The sequence below is a fragment of the Petromyzon marinus genome, unplaced genomic scaffold (genome assembly GCF_048934315.1).
Source record: "Petromyzon marinus isolate PM22_M1 ecotype Great Lakes invasive population unplaced genomic scaffold, UKy_Petmar_22M1.pri1.0 PM_Scaffold_17, whole genome shotgun sequence".
NCBI lineage: Eukaryota > Metazoa > Chordata > Hyperoartia > Petromyzontiformes > Petromyzontidae > Petromyzon > Petromyzon marinus.
The window spans coordinates 1,994,202-2,011,562 of record NW_027423135.1 but is presented as its reverse complement, the minus strand read 5'-3'; the positions used below and the strand labels follow the sequence as shown (position 1 = coordinate 2,011,562).

Genomic DNA, 17,361 nt, shown 5'->3' with positions numbered 1-17,361 from the left:
TAGGGCGACGTTCCCCATTGTCTAGGGCGATGTTCCCCGGTGTCTAGGGCGACGTTCCCCAGTGTCTAGGGCGACGTTCCCCGGTGTCTAGGGCGACGTTCCCCGGTGTCTAGGGCGATGTTCCCCGGTGTCTAGGGCGACGTTCCCCAGTGTCTAGGGCGACGTTCCCCAGTGTCTAGGGCGACGTTCCCCATTGTCTAGGGCGACGTTCCCCAGTGTCTAGGGCGACGTTCCCCGCTGCCTAGGGCGACGTTGCCCAGTGTCTAGGGCGACGTTCCCCCGGTGTCTAGGGCGACGTTCCTCATTGTCTAGGGCGACGTTCCCCATTGTCTAGGGCGACGTTCCTCATTGTCTAGGGCGACGTTCCTCATTGTCTAGGGCGACGTTCCTCATTGTCTAGGGCGACGTTCCCCATTGTCTAGGGCGACGTTCCCCAGTGTCTAGGGCGACGTTCCCCGGTGTCTAGGGCGACGTTCCCCGGTGTCTAGGGCGACGTTCCCCATTGTCTAGGGCGACGTTCCCCATTGTCTAGGGCGACGTTCCCCATTGTCTAGGGCGACGTTCCCCGGTGTCTAGGGCGACGTTCCCCGCTGCCTAGGGCGACGTTCCCCAGTGTCTAGGGCGACGTTCCCCAGTGTCTAGGGCGACGTTCCCCATTGTCTAGAGCGACGTTCCTCATTGTCTAGGGCGACGTTCCTCATTGTCTAGGGCGACGTTCCCCATTGTCTAGGGCGACGTTCCCCATTGTCTAGGGCGACGTTCCCCATTGTCTAGGGCGACGTTCCTCATTGTCTAGGGCGACGTTCCCCATTGTCTAGGGCGACGTTCCCCATTGTCTAGGGCGACGTTCCCCATTGTCTAGGGCGACGTTCCTCATTGTCTAGGGCGACGTTCCCCATTGTCTAGGGCGACGTTCCTCATTGTCTAGGGCGACGTTCCCCATTGTCTAGGGCGACGTTCCCCATTGTCTAGGGCGACGTTCCTCATTGTCTAGGGCGACGTTCCTCATTGTCTAGGGCGACGTTCCCCATTGTCTAGGGCGACGTTCCTCATTGTCTAGGGCGACGTTCCCCATTGTCTAGGGCGACGTTCCCCATTGTCTAGGGCGACGTTCCCCATTGTCTAGGGCGACGTTCCTCAGTGTCTAGGGCGACGTTCCTCATTGTCTAGGGCGACGTTCCTCATTGTCTAGGGCGACGTTCCCCATTGTCTAGGGCGACGTTCCTCATTGTCTAGGGCGACGTTCCCCATTGTCTAGGGCGACGTTCCCCATTGTCTAGGGCGACGTTCCCCATTGTCTAGGGCGCCCAGACCCTGGCACCGCAGCCGTGGCGACTCGCCATCTCCGCCGTGGCCATTGTGTGCACCACCATCACCCCCGGCCACCCCCTCTCCACCGTCTCGCCCCTCTAGGACCAGGGCTTCGGAGGCAGCTTCTGCGTGAAGTTCGAGGTGAGGGAGACGGTGTGCTTCAAGGGCGTCGACGGCGACGACGATGACGGCGGCCTTGCTGGCGGTGACGGTGGCGAGGTGGACTGGAGGAGCTGCGACTTCATGCCCGGAGCGGTGCCCGTGAGTGGCGAGGAGATTTCCCGTCCACTGAGAGTCGACGCACCCCACACCCACCCCCCCCAACCCCCCACCCAGCCCACCCCCCCCAACCCCCCACCCAGCCCACCCCCCCCAACCCCCCACCCAACCCACCCCCCCCAACCCCCCACCCAACCCACCCCCCCCAACCCCCCACCCAACCCCGCACACACGCCAGCAACGTTGTTGATGTTGTTAGTGTTGTTGTTGTTGATGTTGATGATGTTGTTGTTGTTGTTGGTTGTTGATGTTGTTGATGTTGTTGATGTTGTTGATGTTGTTGATGTTGATGTTGTTGTTGTTGTTGTTGTTGATGTTGTTGATGTTGTTGATGTTGTTGATGTTGTTGATGTTGATGTTGTTGTTGTTGATGTTGTTGATGTTGTTGTTGTTGTTGTTGATGTTGATGTTGTTGTTGATGTTGATGTTGTTGATGTTGTTGATGTTGTTGATGTTGTTGTTGTTGATGATGTTGATGTTGTTGATGATGTTGATGTTGTTGTTGATGTTGTTGATGATGTTGATGTTGTTGTTGATGTTGTTGTTGTTGATGATGTTGTTGTTGTTGATGTTGTTGTTGATGTTGTTGATGTTGTTGTTGTTGATGCCGGCAACAACGCCAGACTTTCTGCTGCTGGACAGCGAGCTCGGTCTCGCCGCTCCGTCTCCCCTCAGCCGCCCGCGCGGTCGCCGGTGACAGGGCAGGAGCTGAGCGACTGTGTTGTGGGTGACTGTGTTGTGGGCGACTGTGTTGTGGGTGACTGTTAGCGGAGCGACTGTGTTGCGGGTGACTGTGTTGTGGGTGACTGTGTTGTGGGTGACTGTTAGCGGAGCGACTGTGTTGCGGGTGACTGTGTTGTGGGTGACTGTGTTGTGGGCGACTGTGTTGCGGGCGACTGTGTTGCGGGCGACTGTGTTGTGGGCGACTGTGTTGTGGGCGACTGTGTTGTGGGTGACTGTGTTGCGAGCGACTGTGTTGCAAGCGACTGTGTTGCGAGCGACTGTTGTGGGCAACTGTGTTGCGGGTGACTGTGTTGAGGGCGACTGTGTTGAGGGCGACTGTGTTGCGGGCGACTGTGTTGCGGGCGACTGTGTTGCGGGCGACTGTGTTGCGGGCGACTGTGTTGTGGAGCGACTGTGTTGTGCGCAACTGTGTTGCGGGCGACTGTGTTGCGGGCGACTGTTGTGGGCGACTGTTGTGGAGCGACTGTGTTGTGGAGCGACTGTGTTGCGGGTGACTGTGTTGCGGGTGACTGTGTTGCGGGTGACTGTGTTGCGGGTGACTGTGTTGCGGGCGACTGTGTTGCGTGTGACTGTGTTGTGTGTGACTGTTGTGTGTGACTGTGTTGCGTGTGACTGTGTTGCGTGTGACTGTGTCGTGTCGCGCAGAGCTCCTGGCTCTGCTCGGCTCAGCTCCGAGCGGTGCGCGGGAGGAAGTCTCAGGTGAGCGACCTCACCTGTGGACCCAGCAGCAGTGAGGAGGAGGAAGAGGAGACCAAGGGCTAGCAGGTGCGGTGTCGGGGCAGCTCCTACGGTGGGTGCCGCGGTGGCTCGGAGATGTTGACTACCTCGCCGGGTACGCAGGAGGTCGTGGGTTCAATCACACCCCTGACGATGCCTGCTGCTGTATATTTGTGTGTGGCTAGGAGATGTTGACTACCTCGCCGGGTACGCAGGAGGTCGTGGGTTCAATCACACCCCTAACGATGCCTGCTGCTGTATATTTGTGTGTGGCTAGGAGATGTTGACTACCTCGCCTGGTACGCAGGAGGTCGTGGGTTCGATCCCAACCCTGACGATGCCTGCTGCTGTATATTTGGAGTTTGCGTGTCTCTCCGGGCCCCCCGCTTTTCCCCTCCGCATTCAGCATCAACGTCGTGCGTGTTGGAGTGTTTAGGCCACTGCTATACATTCCCACATAACGATGACGACGACGATGACGACGACGACGAAGTTAAGCCACTCCGTTGAGCTATCATCTGCGATAGCCAGGCCACGTAGCTCCGTGGGGGCTTACCTGGTCAAATAAAATAGTTCAGCATTTTAATCAAACGTTTAAAATAAAACAGTTTAGCTTGCGCGCAACTGAAACACTCGCGGCCACGCTCGTACGGTTCTGTGAACGGTCGCGGGAACTCCGGTCCCGTGGGCTCATCCCCCGCCATGTGAACGTGGAATTTCCACCGCTGCCTCTGCGGGGCCTGCAGGGCGGAGAGATCGTTCGCCGCATGGTGCAGTGACGCGGTTCGAATCGTTCGCTCGCTCACCTCAACCACTCACCTGAGCCACTCACCCACTTAGCCACCCAGTCACCTACTCTCTCTCTCATCCACTCACGGACCCACTCAGTCACTCATTTACTCACCCACTCAATTACTTCCTCATTTGCTCGCCTACTCACCCACACACTGACCTACCTACGCACTCATCCACTCACCCACTCACACAACGAACCACTCGCCCAACCACACACTCACAGGACAGAAGTTGGAATGCCAGCCACAGGACAGAACATGGAAAGCCAGCTACAGGGTAGAAGATGGAATACCAGCCACAGGACAGAACATGGAATGCCAGCTACAGGGTAGAAGATGAAATGCCAGCTACAGGACAGAAGATGAAATGCCAGCTACAGGGTAGAAGATGGAATGTCAGCCACAGAACAGAAGATGAAATGCCAGCTACAGGACAGAAGATGAAATGCCAGCTACAGGGTAGAAGATGGAATACCAGCTACAGGGTAGAAGATGGAATACCAGCTACAGGGCAGAAGATGGAATGCCAGGCAGAGGACAGAACATGGAATGGAGATGTTGCACAGGGATCGGCTTGCATGCCAGACAGGGCGCGTTGCGAGTCCGTGAGATATGGCGATTGCTCAGGAAGGCCTCCGTCGGACAGTGGACGGATCGTGGCTGATTAGGGGACCTTTATGCTGATGTCCACCTCCCCACCCTTCTTCCGTGTGCTTTTGCAGGATATCACGAACGGTGACTGGAGGAGTGAAACAATTGCACGTGCCCGGGACGTGACCACCATCCACTAATCAACTGTTAATTAGCCATTCATTGCATCGCTTACCCCCCACCCACCCACCGCCCCCCCCCCACCGACCGCGCCCCCCCCCCCCCCCCCCCCACCGACAGCCCCCCCCCCCACTCCGTCAATGAAGGAAGGAGCTGTGTGTGGAAAGATTTGTGAATGAACAAGGGAGCTGTTTGTGAAGAGAGCTGTGGATTGAGGAAGCTGTGTGATGGAGGGAGCTGTGAATGAAGGGGGGAGCTGTGGACGAAGGAGGGAGCTGCATGTGGAGAGAGCTGTGGATGAAGGAGGGAGCTGTGTGTGGAGAGAGCTGTGTGTGGAGTGAGCTGTGGATGAAGGAGGGAGCTGTGTGTGGAGAGAGCTGTGGATGAAGGAGGAAGCTGCGTGTAGAGAGAGCTGTGGATGAAGGAGGGAGCTGTGTGTAGAGAGAGCTGTGGATGAAGGAGGGAGCTGTGTGTGGAGAGAGCTGTGGATGAAGGAGGGAGCTGTGTGTGGAGAGAGCTGTGGATGAAGGAGAAAGCTGCGTGTAGAGAGAGCTGTGGATGAAGGAGGGAGCTGTGTGTAGAGAGAGCTGTGGATGAAGGAGGGAGCTGTGTGTGGAGAGAGCTGTGGATGAAGGAGGGAGCTGCGTGTGGAGAGAGCTGTGGATGGAGGAGGGAGCTGTGTGTGGAGAGAGCTGTGGATGAAGGAGGTAGCTGTGTGTAGAGAGAGCTGTGGATGAAGGAGGGAGCTGTGTGTGGAGAGAGCTGTGCATGAAGGAGGGAGCTGCGTGTGGAGACAGCTGTGGATGAAGGAGGGAGCTGTGTGTGGAGAGAGCTGTGGATGAAGGAGGGAGCTGCGTGTGGAGAGAGCTGTGGATGAAGGAGGTAGCAGTGTGTGGAGAGAGCTGTGGATGAAGGAGGGAGCTGTGTGTGGAGAGGGCTGTGGATGAACAGGGGGAGCTGTGTGTGGAGAGAGCTGTGGATGAAGGAGGGAGCTGTGTGTGGAGAGAGCTGTGGATGAAGGAGGGAGCTGTGTGTGGAGAGAGCTGTGGATGAAGGAGGGAGCTGTGTGGAGAGAGCTGTGGATGAACGAGGGAGCTGTGTGTGGAGAGAGCTGTGGATGGAGGGAGCTGTGTGTGGAGAGAGCTGTGGATGAGGGAGGGAGCTGTGTGCGGAGAGAGCTGTGGATGAAGGAGGGAGCTGTGTGTGGAGAGAGCTGTGGATGAAGGAGGGAGCTGTGTGTGGAGAGAGCTGTGGATGGACGGGGGGAGCTGTGTGTGGAGAGAGCTGTGGATGAACGGGGGGAGCTGTGTGTGGAGAGAGCTGTGGATGAAGGAGGGAGCTGTGTGTGGAGAGAGCTGTGGATGAACGGGGGAGCTGTGTGTGGAGAGAGCTGTGGACGAAGGAGGGAGCTGTGTGTGGAGAGAGCTGTGGATGAACGGGGGGAGCTGTGTGTGGAGAGAGCTGTGGATGAAGGAGGGAGCTGTGTGTGGAGAGAGCTGTGGATGAACAGGGGGAGCTGTGTGCGGAGAGAGCTGTGGATGAAGGAGGGAGCTGTGTGTGGAGAGAGCTGTGGATGAACAGGGGGAGCTGTGTGCGGAGAGAGCTGTGGATGAATAGGGGGAGCTGTATGCGGAGTGAGCTGTGGATGAAGGAGGGGAGCTGTGTGTGGAGAGAGCTGTGGATGAACGGGGGAGCTGTGTGCGGAGAGAGCTGTAGATGAAGGAGGGAGCTGTGGATGAACGGGGGGAGCTGTGGATGAACGGGGGGAGCTGCGTCTGACGGCGGTGGAATAAACGGACTGGAACCCTGACCTGTCGTCTCCGCATGCATTCATTGTACGAGCCCCACGTGGGAATCCCTCTCAAGAGACGGTTGCGGCTGCCCCACACCGCATACGATAGCAGACTCGCACGAAAGCACGAGTCGAAGCAACGCCGTTGTTGTGCCGTTTGTTTATTGCACAGCGTTCCTTCATTCTTTTTTTTTTTTGCTAGGGCGTGCCGACGCCTCTTGACCAGCGCGCCACAGACTCGCTCAGCCCATTGCCCGGGCTGTGGCAGTGTAAGTAAGGGCTTAGGGGTGGAGAGGGTCAGGGGGCACACAGGGCCCGATCGGAGGATTGTGGTCAGAGGTAGGGTTATCGCGAGTCGCGTTCGCAAGGGGTTTTGGGGGGGGGGGCTGGTGCCTGGGTTACTGGGCTAGTCGGGGTCGGGGTTCGAGCCAGGGCCAGGGTGAGGGTTGGGGTTCAGTGCCGAGGTTTGGGTGCGGGGCGAGCGCCGGGTTTTTACAAACCAGAGTCAGGCTTTGGGTTGGATCGAGAGCCGTGGCGATGTCGCAGTGAGGGCCGCGGTTTAGAGCCGCGGTCAGAAGCAGGGTCACGGTCACGGTCGCGGAGGAGAGTACTGGGGTCAGCGGTGGTGGGGGGGGTCGGCGGTGGGCGGGGTCGGTGGGGGGGGGGGGGGGGAGGCTGTGGTGGTAGGTGGGGGCTGCAGTGGGGGGCTGGGTGTGGCACGGTGGAGGGGGATCCCGTGGTGGGCGGGGGGAGGCCATGGTAGTGGTGGTGGTGGTGATGGCGGTGGTGATGGTGGTGGTGGTGGTGGTGATGGTGGTGGTGGTGCCGTGCCTAGGCCAGGGTGCCGGCGGCAGCCTGCACGGTGAAGGCGGCCACTGCGAGGTTGCGCTCCGTCTCAGTGCGCGCCTCCGCCGCGTCCGCGATGAACAGGGAGTCGTAGACGCCCGGGAACGCCTCGCCCGCGTACTTGTTGTGGCTGCTCGGAGCGAACACCACGTGGCTGCGGTGGGGGGGGGGGGGGGGAGTGGGCGGGGGGGGAGTGGGCGGTGGGGGGGGGGGGGGGGGGAGTGGGCGCGTCGTTACCGCGGTCGTCGCCGCCGCCGCCGCCGTCAGCCACCGTCGTCATCGTCATCGTCACGGTCATCATCGTCAATATCATCGTCGTCGCCGTCATCATCGTCGCCACCACCGTCATCACCACCACCGTCATCGTCATCACCATCATCGTCGCCACCATCATCGTCGCCACCAACATTGTTGCCACCATCGTCATCACCACCACCATAATCACCATCATCATCGTCACCACCATCATCGTCATCACCATCATCGTCGCCATCATCATCGTCACCACCACTATCATCACCACCATCGTCATCACCACCATCATCGTCATCACCACCATCATCGTCACCACCACCATCATCGTCACCGCCATCATCGTCACCACCATCATCATCGTCGCCACCATCGTCATCACCACCATCATAATCACCACCATCGTCGCCGCCACCACCGCCATCGTGACCGTCACCACCACCACCACCACGGTCGTCACCGCGGCGGTGTGCCAGGGCCCGCCGGCGCTCACCGGTAAAACGGCCGTCCAGGAAGGCCCAGGGGGTCGGTGAAGGCCCTCTCCAGCAGCATGAGGCGGTCGTTGGCCATGCGGAGAGCCATGACACTGGGACACAACGGGGGTGGTGGTGGTGGGGTGGTGGTGGTGGGGGGTAGGAGGTGGGAGGGTAGGGGTGGTGGGGACGGTCGTGGGGGTGGAAGTGGTGGGGGTGGAGGGCGGGGGTCAAGGGTCAACATGGGTTAGGGGGGGGGGGTGGAGCCAGCAAGTCCCCCACAAAGGCAGAACTAAACTAAAAAAAAACTAACGAAACTATTTTTTATTTTGTTTCACGGCTCGCCGAGCTGCTATGTAGCTATTTTTCAGAAGCGACTCTGGCCATCACGAGTGACAGCTCAATAAAGCGGCTCATCGTGCGGGCATTCATAGTAGCAGAATATCCTCTAAAACGCCGTGGGTGACGTCGATTCTAAATTGTGGAGGGAAAAAACCGGAGGATCCCTGGGGAAAAATCCACGCGACCACGGGGAGAGACAGAGAGAGAGAGAGAGAGAGACGCAGACTCCAAATATACAGCAGCAGCAGCAGACGTCAGGGTCGGGATGGAACCCACGACCTCCTGCGTACCAGGCGAGGTAGTCAACATCTCCTAGCCACCATCGCACCCAAAGATCCCCCCGTATAACCTAAACACACTGCTGGGGCAATTGCTGTTAGCGAGTAGCAGCATCACTGTGGCACACGAGGGGGTGGGTGGCTACCAGCAACACGCCCCGGCCGCCTTTGTCTCCCCGAGCGACGATGTTTTACCGCACACCGCACCAGCTAACTCATTTGAGGCCGAGTCGACCTAGAGGAGGAGGCCCCGGACCGGTCTTAGATAATCGTCACCGGCGGCCGCTGGATCGGCCTCCCATTTGCGTCGGCTGTACCCCGATGAACATTTCCCCGGCGCAGCCTGGGGAAAGCTTCTCCGACGTGGGAGGAGAAGGGGTGGAATGTTGTATACTGCCTGGCAGGACCTTTCATGGCTTCACACGGAGGGGGAGGCCCCGGTCGTTGTTACAGGGAGCGGCAGTTCTCCACACCCACCCCCCACTTTGTCAAAGAGGGGCATCACGATGGGCATGCTAAGACGGGCGGACGGACGGACGATCAGTCGGACGGTCAGACGGACGGATGCTGGGACAGACGGACGGATGGACGGACAGACGGTCAGACGGATGGACGGACGGTCACAATGACGGATGGACAGATGGACGGACGGTGGGACAGACAGTCAGACGGACGGACGGTCACAAGGACGGACGGACAGATGGTCAGACAGATAGATGGACGGTCAGAATGATGGACGATCAGACGGACGGACGGTGGTGCAGACGATCAGACGGATGGACGGACGGTCACAATGACGGATGGACAGACGGACAGACGGTGGGACAGACAGTCAGACGGACGGACGGACGGTCACAAGGACGGACGGACAGACGGTCAGACAGAATGACGGACGGACAGACAGACGGACATGCGCCACGCACTTCTCCATGTCGAGTCCACCGATGGCCGCGTGGAAGTTCTCTGCCGCGGCTGTGAAGTTGTCGATGGCCTGGAACAGAGACGCTGTAGAGCGGGGGGGTGGGGGGGGGACACGGTGGGGGGGAGATTGGGCGGGGGGGGGGGGTAGGAGGGGGTCAGCGGGTTCAAGGGTCATGGCACCCTCCTGCTACAGCACAACGAGCACCGACCAGTACCGATCATCGCCGACAACCCCGTCCCCGTGACAATCATTTTTATGATTATTATTATTATTATAATTTATTGTTAAGGTTTAACATGTAGTGGCAGGCTTTTTGTGACCAAATATCGTCCACAATACAACCGGTGGAGTGCTGTACTAGTATACTACACTATACACTACACTATACACTAGTATACTACACTATACACTACACTACACACTAGTATACTACACTATACACTACACTATACACTACACTACACACTAGTATACTACACTATACACTACACTACACACTAGTACACTACACTGCACACTAGTATACTACACTATACACTACACTATACACTACACTACACACTAGTGCTGTACTAGTATACTACACTATACACTACACTATACACTAGTGCTGTACGAGTACACTACACTACACACTAGTGCTGTACTAGTACACTACACTATACACTAGTGCTGTACTAGTACACTACACTATACACTACACTATACACTAGTGCTGTACGAGTACACTACACTACACACTAGTGCTGTACTAGTACACTACACTATACACTAGTGCTGTACTAGTACACTACACTATACTATACACTAGTGCTGTACTAGTACACTACACTACACACAACACTATACACTAGTGCTGTACTAGTATACTACACTATACACTACACTATACACTAGTGCTGTACTAGTATACTACACTATACACTACACTATACACTAGTGTTGTACTAGTACACTACACTATACACTAGTGCTGTACTAGTACACTACACACTAGTGCTGTACTAGTACACTACACACAACACTATACACTACACACTAGTGCTGTACTAGTATACTACACTATACACTACACTATACACTAGTGCTGTACTAGTATACTACACTATACACTACACTATACACTAGTGCTGTACGAGTACACTACACTACACACTAGTGCTGTACTAGTACACTACACTACACACTAGTGCTGTACTAGTACACTACACTACACACAACGCTATACACCAGTACACTACACGATACACTACACCACACCCTAGCGCTGTACTAGTCACGAATTGGCCACGTTCTGTTGACGTGACAAACCCCTTCCCAACTGGCTGTGCGTCGGGTGGTGGCGGGTTCAACGGCCACAACATTTATATTTTTACGCCATCGAACACCAGAAAGAAATAAAAATAATAACTTCTGTTACAATGTTTTCTCCTTTCTTAACCAGGTCGTAAGCGCCCACACACAAGCGAGCTTCTGTGTAGCTCTTGCTCGGACGAGCGACTTGGCCATCACCAACTATAGCAGCTTAAACTTGATTTTGTGCTTTCGTGACTGCAGGAATTATTCCTTGGTTCTTTCGGCAAGGTCACGTAGAAATAAATTGTTGCCCTCTCCTCCAGCGTTGGCGGTGGATCTCTCAATGCGGGATCTCCCATTGGCATGCTAATTCTTCTCACCCCCCCCCCCCCTCTCTCTCTGTACCCCCTCTCTCTAGCTATTTAAGGCCTCGACACAGAGACGTTGTTTCTCTGTGTGCCCATGCGTGTGTGCGTGTCTCTCTCTCTCTCTGTGTGTCTCTGCGTTAACTCTTTCCGCTTGCGTGTCTGTGCGCGTGTCGCCGGTCCTGTGTCTTGTCTCTCTCTCGGACGTTAATCAACCAGGTAGGGTGTTGACCGCCGTCCCAGCCGACTTTCTGTCGATTCGAAATGTTGGGAGGGGAAAACGCGGGAGGAGGACCCCATGTGACCACGGGGAGAGAGACAGACGCAGCAGGCGTCGTCAGGGTCGGGATTAAACCCACGACCTCCTGTATACCAGGCGAGGTAGTTAACATCTCTCAGGGTAATCGAACTCACGACCTCCTGTAGACCAGGCGAGGTAGTCAACATCTCCTAGTCACTGTGATGATGATGAGAGAGAGACGCAGACTCCAAATATACAGCAGCAGGCATCGTCAGGGTCGGGATCGAACCCAAGACCTCCTGCATACCAGGCGAGGTAGTCAACATCTCCTAGCCACACACAAATATACAGCAGGCATCGTCAGGGTCGGGATGGAACCCATGACCTCCTGTATACCAGGCGAGGTAGTCAACATCTCCCAGCCACCGTGATGATGATGATGAAGAGAGAGAGAGACGAAGACTCCAAATATACAGCAGCAGGCATCGTCAGGGTCGGGATCGAACCCAAGACCTCCTGCGTACCAGGCGAGGTAGTCAACATCTCCCAGCCACCGTGATGATGATGATGATGAGAGAGAGACGCAGACTCCAAATATCACAGCAGCGGGCGTCAGGGTCGGGATGGAACCCACGACCTCCTGTATACCAGGCGAGATAGTCAACATCTCCTAGTCACTGTGATGATGATGACGGGATCGAACCCACGACCTCCTGCCTACCAGGCGAGGTAGTCAACATCTCCTTGCCACACAAATATACAGCAGCAGGCATCGTCAGAGTCGGGATGGAACCCACGACCTCCCGCGCACCGGGCGAGGCAGTCAACATCTCCTAGCCACACACAAATATACAGCAGGCATCGTCAGGGTCGGGATGGAACCCATGACCTCCTGTAGACCAGGCGAGGTAGTCAACATCTCCTAGCCACCGTGATGATGATGATGAGAGAGAGAGACGAAGACTCCAAATATACAGCAGCAGGCATCGTCAGGGTCGGGATCGAACCCAAGACCTCCTGCGTACCAGGCGAGGTAGTCAACATCTCCCAGCCACCGTGATGATGATGATGATGAGAGAGAGACGCAGACTCCAAATATCACAGCAGCGGGCGTCAGGGTCGGGATCGAACCCACGACCTCCTGTAGACCAGGCGAGATAGTTAACATCTCTCAGGGTAATCGAACTCACGACCTCCTGTAGACCAGGCGAGGTAGTCAACATCTCCTAGCCACCCTGATGATGATGATGAGAGAGAGACGCAGACTCCAAATATCACAGCAGCAGGCATCTTCAGAGTCGGGATCGAACCAACGACCTCCTGCGTACCAGGCGTGGTAGTCAACATCTCCTAGCCACCCTGATGATGATGAGAGAGAGACGCAGACTCCAAATATCACAGCAGCGGGCGTCAGGGTCGGGATCGAACCCACGACCTCCTGTATACCAGGCGAGGTAGTTAACATCTCTCAGGGTAATCGAACTCACGACCTCCTGTAGACCAGGCGAGGTAGTCAACATCTCCTAGCCACCGTGATGATGATGATGATGATGAGAGACACGCAGACTCCAAATATACAGCAGCAGGCATCGTCAGAGTCGGGATCGAACCCACGACCTCCTGCGTACCAAGTGAGGTAGTCAACATCTCCTAGCCACCCTGATGATGATAATGATGAGAGAGAGAGAGACGAAGACTCCAAATATAGAGCAGCAGGCATCGTCAGGGTCGGGATGGAACCCACGACCTCCTGCATACCAGGCGAGGCAGTCAACATCTCCTAGCCACACACAAATATACAGCAGGCATCGTCAGGGTCGGGATGGAACCCACGACCTCCCGCGCACCGCGCGAGGCAGTCAACATCTCCTAGCCACACACAAATATAGAGCAGCAGGCATCGTCAGGGTCACGATGGAACCCACGACCTCCTGTATACCAGGCGAGGCAGTCAACATCTCCCAGCCACCGTGGCGCCCTCCACCCTCACCGCACCCGAAACCCCCCCGGCGCTCACCAAACCCGGGCCCGGCCTCCACTCCGCGCGTCCGCGCCACCGCGGCGACGGCCTCGGCGTGGCTCCGCAGCTGGGGGCCGTAGTCGCGGCAGTCGAGGGGCAGCAGCGGCGCGGCCGCCAGCGCCAGCGCCAGCAGGCCCCGGACGCGCGCCACGGCGAGGTGCCGCGGGAAGCCGCCGTCGTAGAAGCGCTCCACCAGGTCGAACGTCTCTGACGCGCTGTGGTAGGCCGGGTAGCCGCTGTAGCGGGGGCCACGCTGCCGAGAGACGGGGGAGGGCGGGGGAGGGCGGCGGCGACGGTGGTGGTGGCGGTGACGGTGGTGGTGGTGAGGGTGGTGACGGTGGTGGTGGTGATGGTGGTGGTGGTGACGGTGGTGGTGGTGGTGGTGGTGACGGTGGTGAAGGCGATGACGGTGGTGGTGGTGACGGTGGTGGTGGTGATGGTGGTGGTGACGGTGGTGGTGATGGTGGTGGTGGTGACGGTGGTGAAGGCGATGACGGTGGTGGTGGTGACGGTGGTGGTGGTGATGGTGGTGGTGACGGTGGTGGTGATGGTGGTGGTGGTGACGGTGGTGAAGGCGATGACGGTGGTGGTGGTGACGGTGGCGGTGACGGTGGTGGTGGTGACGGTGGTGGTGGTGGTGGTGGTGGTGACGGTGGTGAAGGCGATGACGGTGGCGGTGGTGACAGTGGTGGTGGTGAGGGTGCTGACGGTCGTGGTGGTGGTGTAGACGGTGATGGTGGTGACGGTGACGGTGGTGGTGACGGTCGTGTTGGCGGTGGTGACAGTGGTGGTGGTGATGGTGGTGGTGGTGACGGTGGTGGTGGTGACGGTGGTGGTGGTGATGGTGGTGTAGACGGTGGTGGTGGTGCTGGTGGTGCCACCGTGAGTGGGAACCTTGTTCTTGGTGTAGCGAGCGCGTGCCGCCGAGATGCCAAGCCGCTGGAAGAACGCCTCAAAGTCACTGCCAGAGCCCAGCTTGTTGATGCTGCCGCAGGCCACCACCGCCAAACAAAAACAAAGGTGTCCCGTGTAGCTTTAACGGACTGCAGGGGCAAGTGCTGTTAGTAACGAGTAGCAGCAGCACCTATGAAGGTAGACACAGACAAAGATCCCCCGTGTAGCCTCTAACAGACTGCTGGGACAAGTGCTGTTAGTAGCGAGTAGCAGCAGCACCTGTGAAGGTAGACACAGACAAAGATCCCCCGTGTAGCCTCTAACAGACTGCAGGGGCAAGTGCTGTTAGTAACGAGTAGCAGCAGCACCTGTGAAGATAGACACAGACAAAGATCCCCCGTGTAGCCTCTAACAGACTGCAGGGGCAAGTGCTGTTGGTAGCGAGTAGCAGCAGCAGCTGTGAAGGTAGACACAGACAAATATCCCCCGTGTAGCCTCTACAGACTGTAGGGGCAAGTGCTGTTAGTAGCGAGTAGCAGCAGCACCTATGAAGGTAGACACAGACAAAGATCCCCCATGTAGCCTCTAACAGACTGCAGGGGCAAGTGCTGTTAGTAGCGAGTAGCAGCAGCACCTGTGAAGGTAGACACAGACAAAGATCCCCCGTGTAGCCTCTAACAGACTGCAGGGGCAAGTGCTGTTAGTAGCGAGTAGCAGCAGCACCTGTGAAGGTAGACACAGACAAAGATCCCCCGTGTAGCCTCTAACAGACTGCAGGGGCAAGTGCTGTTAGTAGCGCTTAGCAGCAGCACCTGTGAAGGCTACCGGCACTGTGGCACACAAGGGGAGTGGGTGGCCAGCACCACGCCCGGCCGCCTTTGTCTCTCCCAGTGGCGATGTTAACTACACACCGCATCAGGTACTCATTTGAGGCTGACCTAGGGGAGGAGGCCAAGGACAGGTTCAGACAATCGTCACTGGTGATGGCCGTGGGCGGGAATCGAACCTGGGTCGTCAGGTTCGTAGTGGTGACTGCTACACTACCGCTGCCCACACACAACAACAACCGCCATTCGCCACTAAGTGGCGGTGATGTCACCACGACGCTTGTGCCAGGCCACGTGCACCTTGAGGCCACGTGGAGTGTCGAACGCCCGCTGGCAGGAGGTCACGGGGCAGACCCAGGTGCCACGGGTCGACTGACTGAGATGACTGGCTGATGCACCACCTGTGTCCCCTACTGTGCCAACCTGCTGTGCTTTAGCCACCCGGCGCTCCGCTCGTTGTTGTGAGCGTCGCTCCTCCGCCCTCCGTTGTTGTTGGAGGGCGACTGCCTCCAACTGCCCAGTAGCATCCTTCACGAGCCTCCTCCACAGAGGCCGATCTTGACACCGCTGGTACCAGTCATCGGCAAGTCCAGTCAGCTCCACGTCCTCCTGTACCACGTCACTCCATCTCTTCTCTAGCCCATGTCGCGCCCGTTTAGCCCCCTCGATCCGGCCGAACAAAAGCTGTTTTGGCATGCGGTGGCTGGGCATGCGGGCTACATGACCCGGCCATCGCAGCCTTGCCTGCCGGAGGAGCTCACCGATGGGACCGTGCCCAGATCTTTCAAGGATTTGTGAGTTCCTCACACAATCCAGCCTGGTTAAACCCAGGATGGATCGTAGGCAGGCCAGCCTAAATGTTTCTAACCGGCGAAGATGTTCCATTAGGGGGGTCCACGTTTCGCAAGCGTAGAGAAGGGAGGGAATGACCATGGCTGAGACGACCTGAAGCTTAGTGCAGAGCGACAGACCAGATAGCTTCCACACAGCGCTACGCACAGATGAAAAGATATTGCCGCTCGACTGATTCGGAGTGCGACCTCTGCTGTTAAACACACTGCCCAGGTATGGGAAACTCTCCACTCTCTCCACAACTGCCCCATCACCGATTGGGAGTTGTGGGGGTGAAGTCTCAGATGGTACAAAATACCCAGGCAGGTGCTTAGTTTTGGTGGGGCTCTTAGTGGCACGCTCCAGTCTCAGCAGCAGCGTCTCCAACTCCTCCTCTGAATGAGCAGCTATTTCCAAATCATCGGCATACATAACGTGGTTGAGCAATAGGGAGCCATCCCTTGACCACACCCGGGCATCGATCAGCCTCCCATTATATCTGTACCAAATGGAGATTCCCCCGGTACAGCTATTGAAGGCTTTACCAACTACGTGGTCAAAATAGATGTTAAATAATGTGGGAGCCAGAGGACATCCCTGTCGCACCCCAAGGTGTACAGGGAATGGCTCTGACTCCCGGCCACGTAGTTTTACCCGGGCCCATTCACCATCATGAAGGTCCTTAATGATCGTGAGCAGAGGCTCAGGGACTCCGAAAGCACGAAGAATAACCCAGAGCCCAGGCCTACTGATGGTATCATAGGCCTTGACCAGGTCAATAAAGCAGAGATGTAGGTCTTGTTGGAATTCCTTACATCTCTGCTATAGCAGACGGACAGAAATAATGGCGTCTGTGCAGGACCGCCCTTTCTTGAAACCGCATTGGGGCTCCACAAGCCTCTCCTCAGCGTGCCTGGCAAGGCGATGTTGAATAATCCTTGCCAGGACCTTTCCCGGCACACTGAGGAGTGAGATGCCCCTGTAGTTGTTACAGTCTGTGCGGTCCCCCTTCTTAAAGAGGGGGACCACCAGGGCATCCTTCCAATCCTGCGGAACCCGTCCAGTGGTCCAGACTGTTGTTATGATGTCATATAGGGCAGTCTGTGCACAAACGTCACCCTCCCTCAGCATTTCGCTTGGGATATCATCTCTGCCTGCTGCCTTTCCTGGTCTCAGACTCCGGATCGCCTTCAGTACTTCCTCAACAGATGGAACTTCAGCCAGCCACTCACAGGGGGTGACTTCTTCCAATATTTGAGGCACTGCAGCCTCCGCAGGGTCATCCTCACTTTGTACCACGATGTTTTCCTGGCTGAGGGATTTTCCCTCCCCCAGGACCTCACATAAATGCTCAGCAAATCTGCAA

General features: G+C 56.9%; 1 protein-coding gene across 8 annotated transcripts in view; it reads right to left on the bottom strand.

Moving 5' to 3' along the window:
• Positions 1 to 6,553: 6,553 nt before the first annotated feature.
• LOC116956822 (putative N-acetylated-alpha-linked acidic dipeptidase) overlaps positions 6,554 to 17,361 on the bottom strand; it is a 49,390-nt gene continuing 38,582 nt past the window's right edge. For all 8 annotated transcript variants that reach the window (XM_076063712.1, XM_076063705.1, XM_076063704.1 and 5 more), the window contains 5 exons: positions 14,338 to 14,428; positions 13,441 to 13,696; positions 9,523 to 9,604; positions 8,000 to 8,092; positions 6,554 to 7,408 (listed from right to left, as the gene is read on the bottom strand). In XM_076063712.1, coding sequence (XP_075919827.1) covers positions 7,240 to 7,408; positions 8,000 to 8,092; positions 9,523 to 9,604; positions 13,441 to 13,696; positions 14,338 to 14,428 — 691 coding nt within the window. In that variant the 3' untranslated portion in view covers positions 6,554 to 7,239. The remainder of the gene's footprint in view (positions 7,409 to 7,999; positions 8,093 to 9,522; positions 9,605 to 13,440; positions 13,697 to 14,337; positions 14,429 to 17,361) is intronic.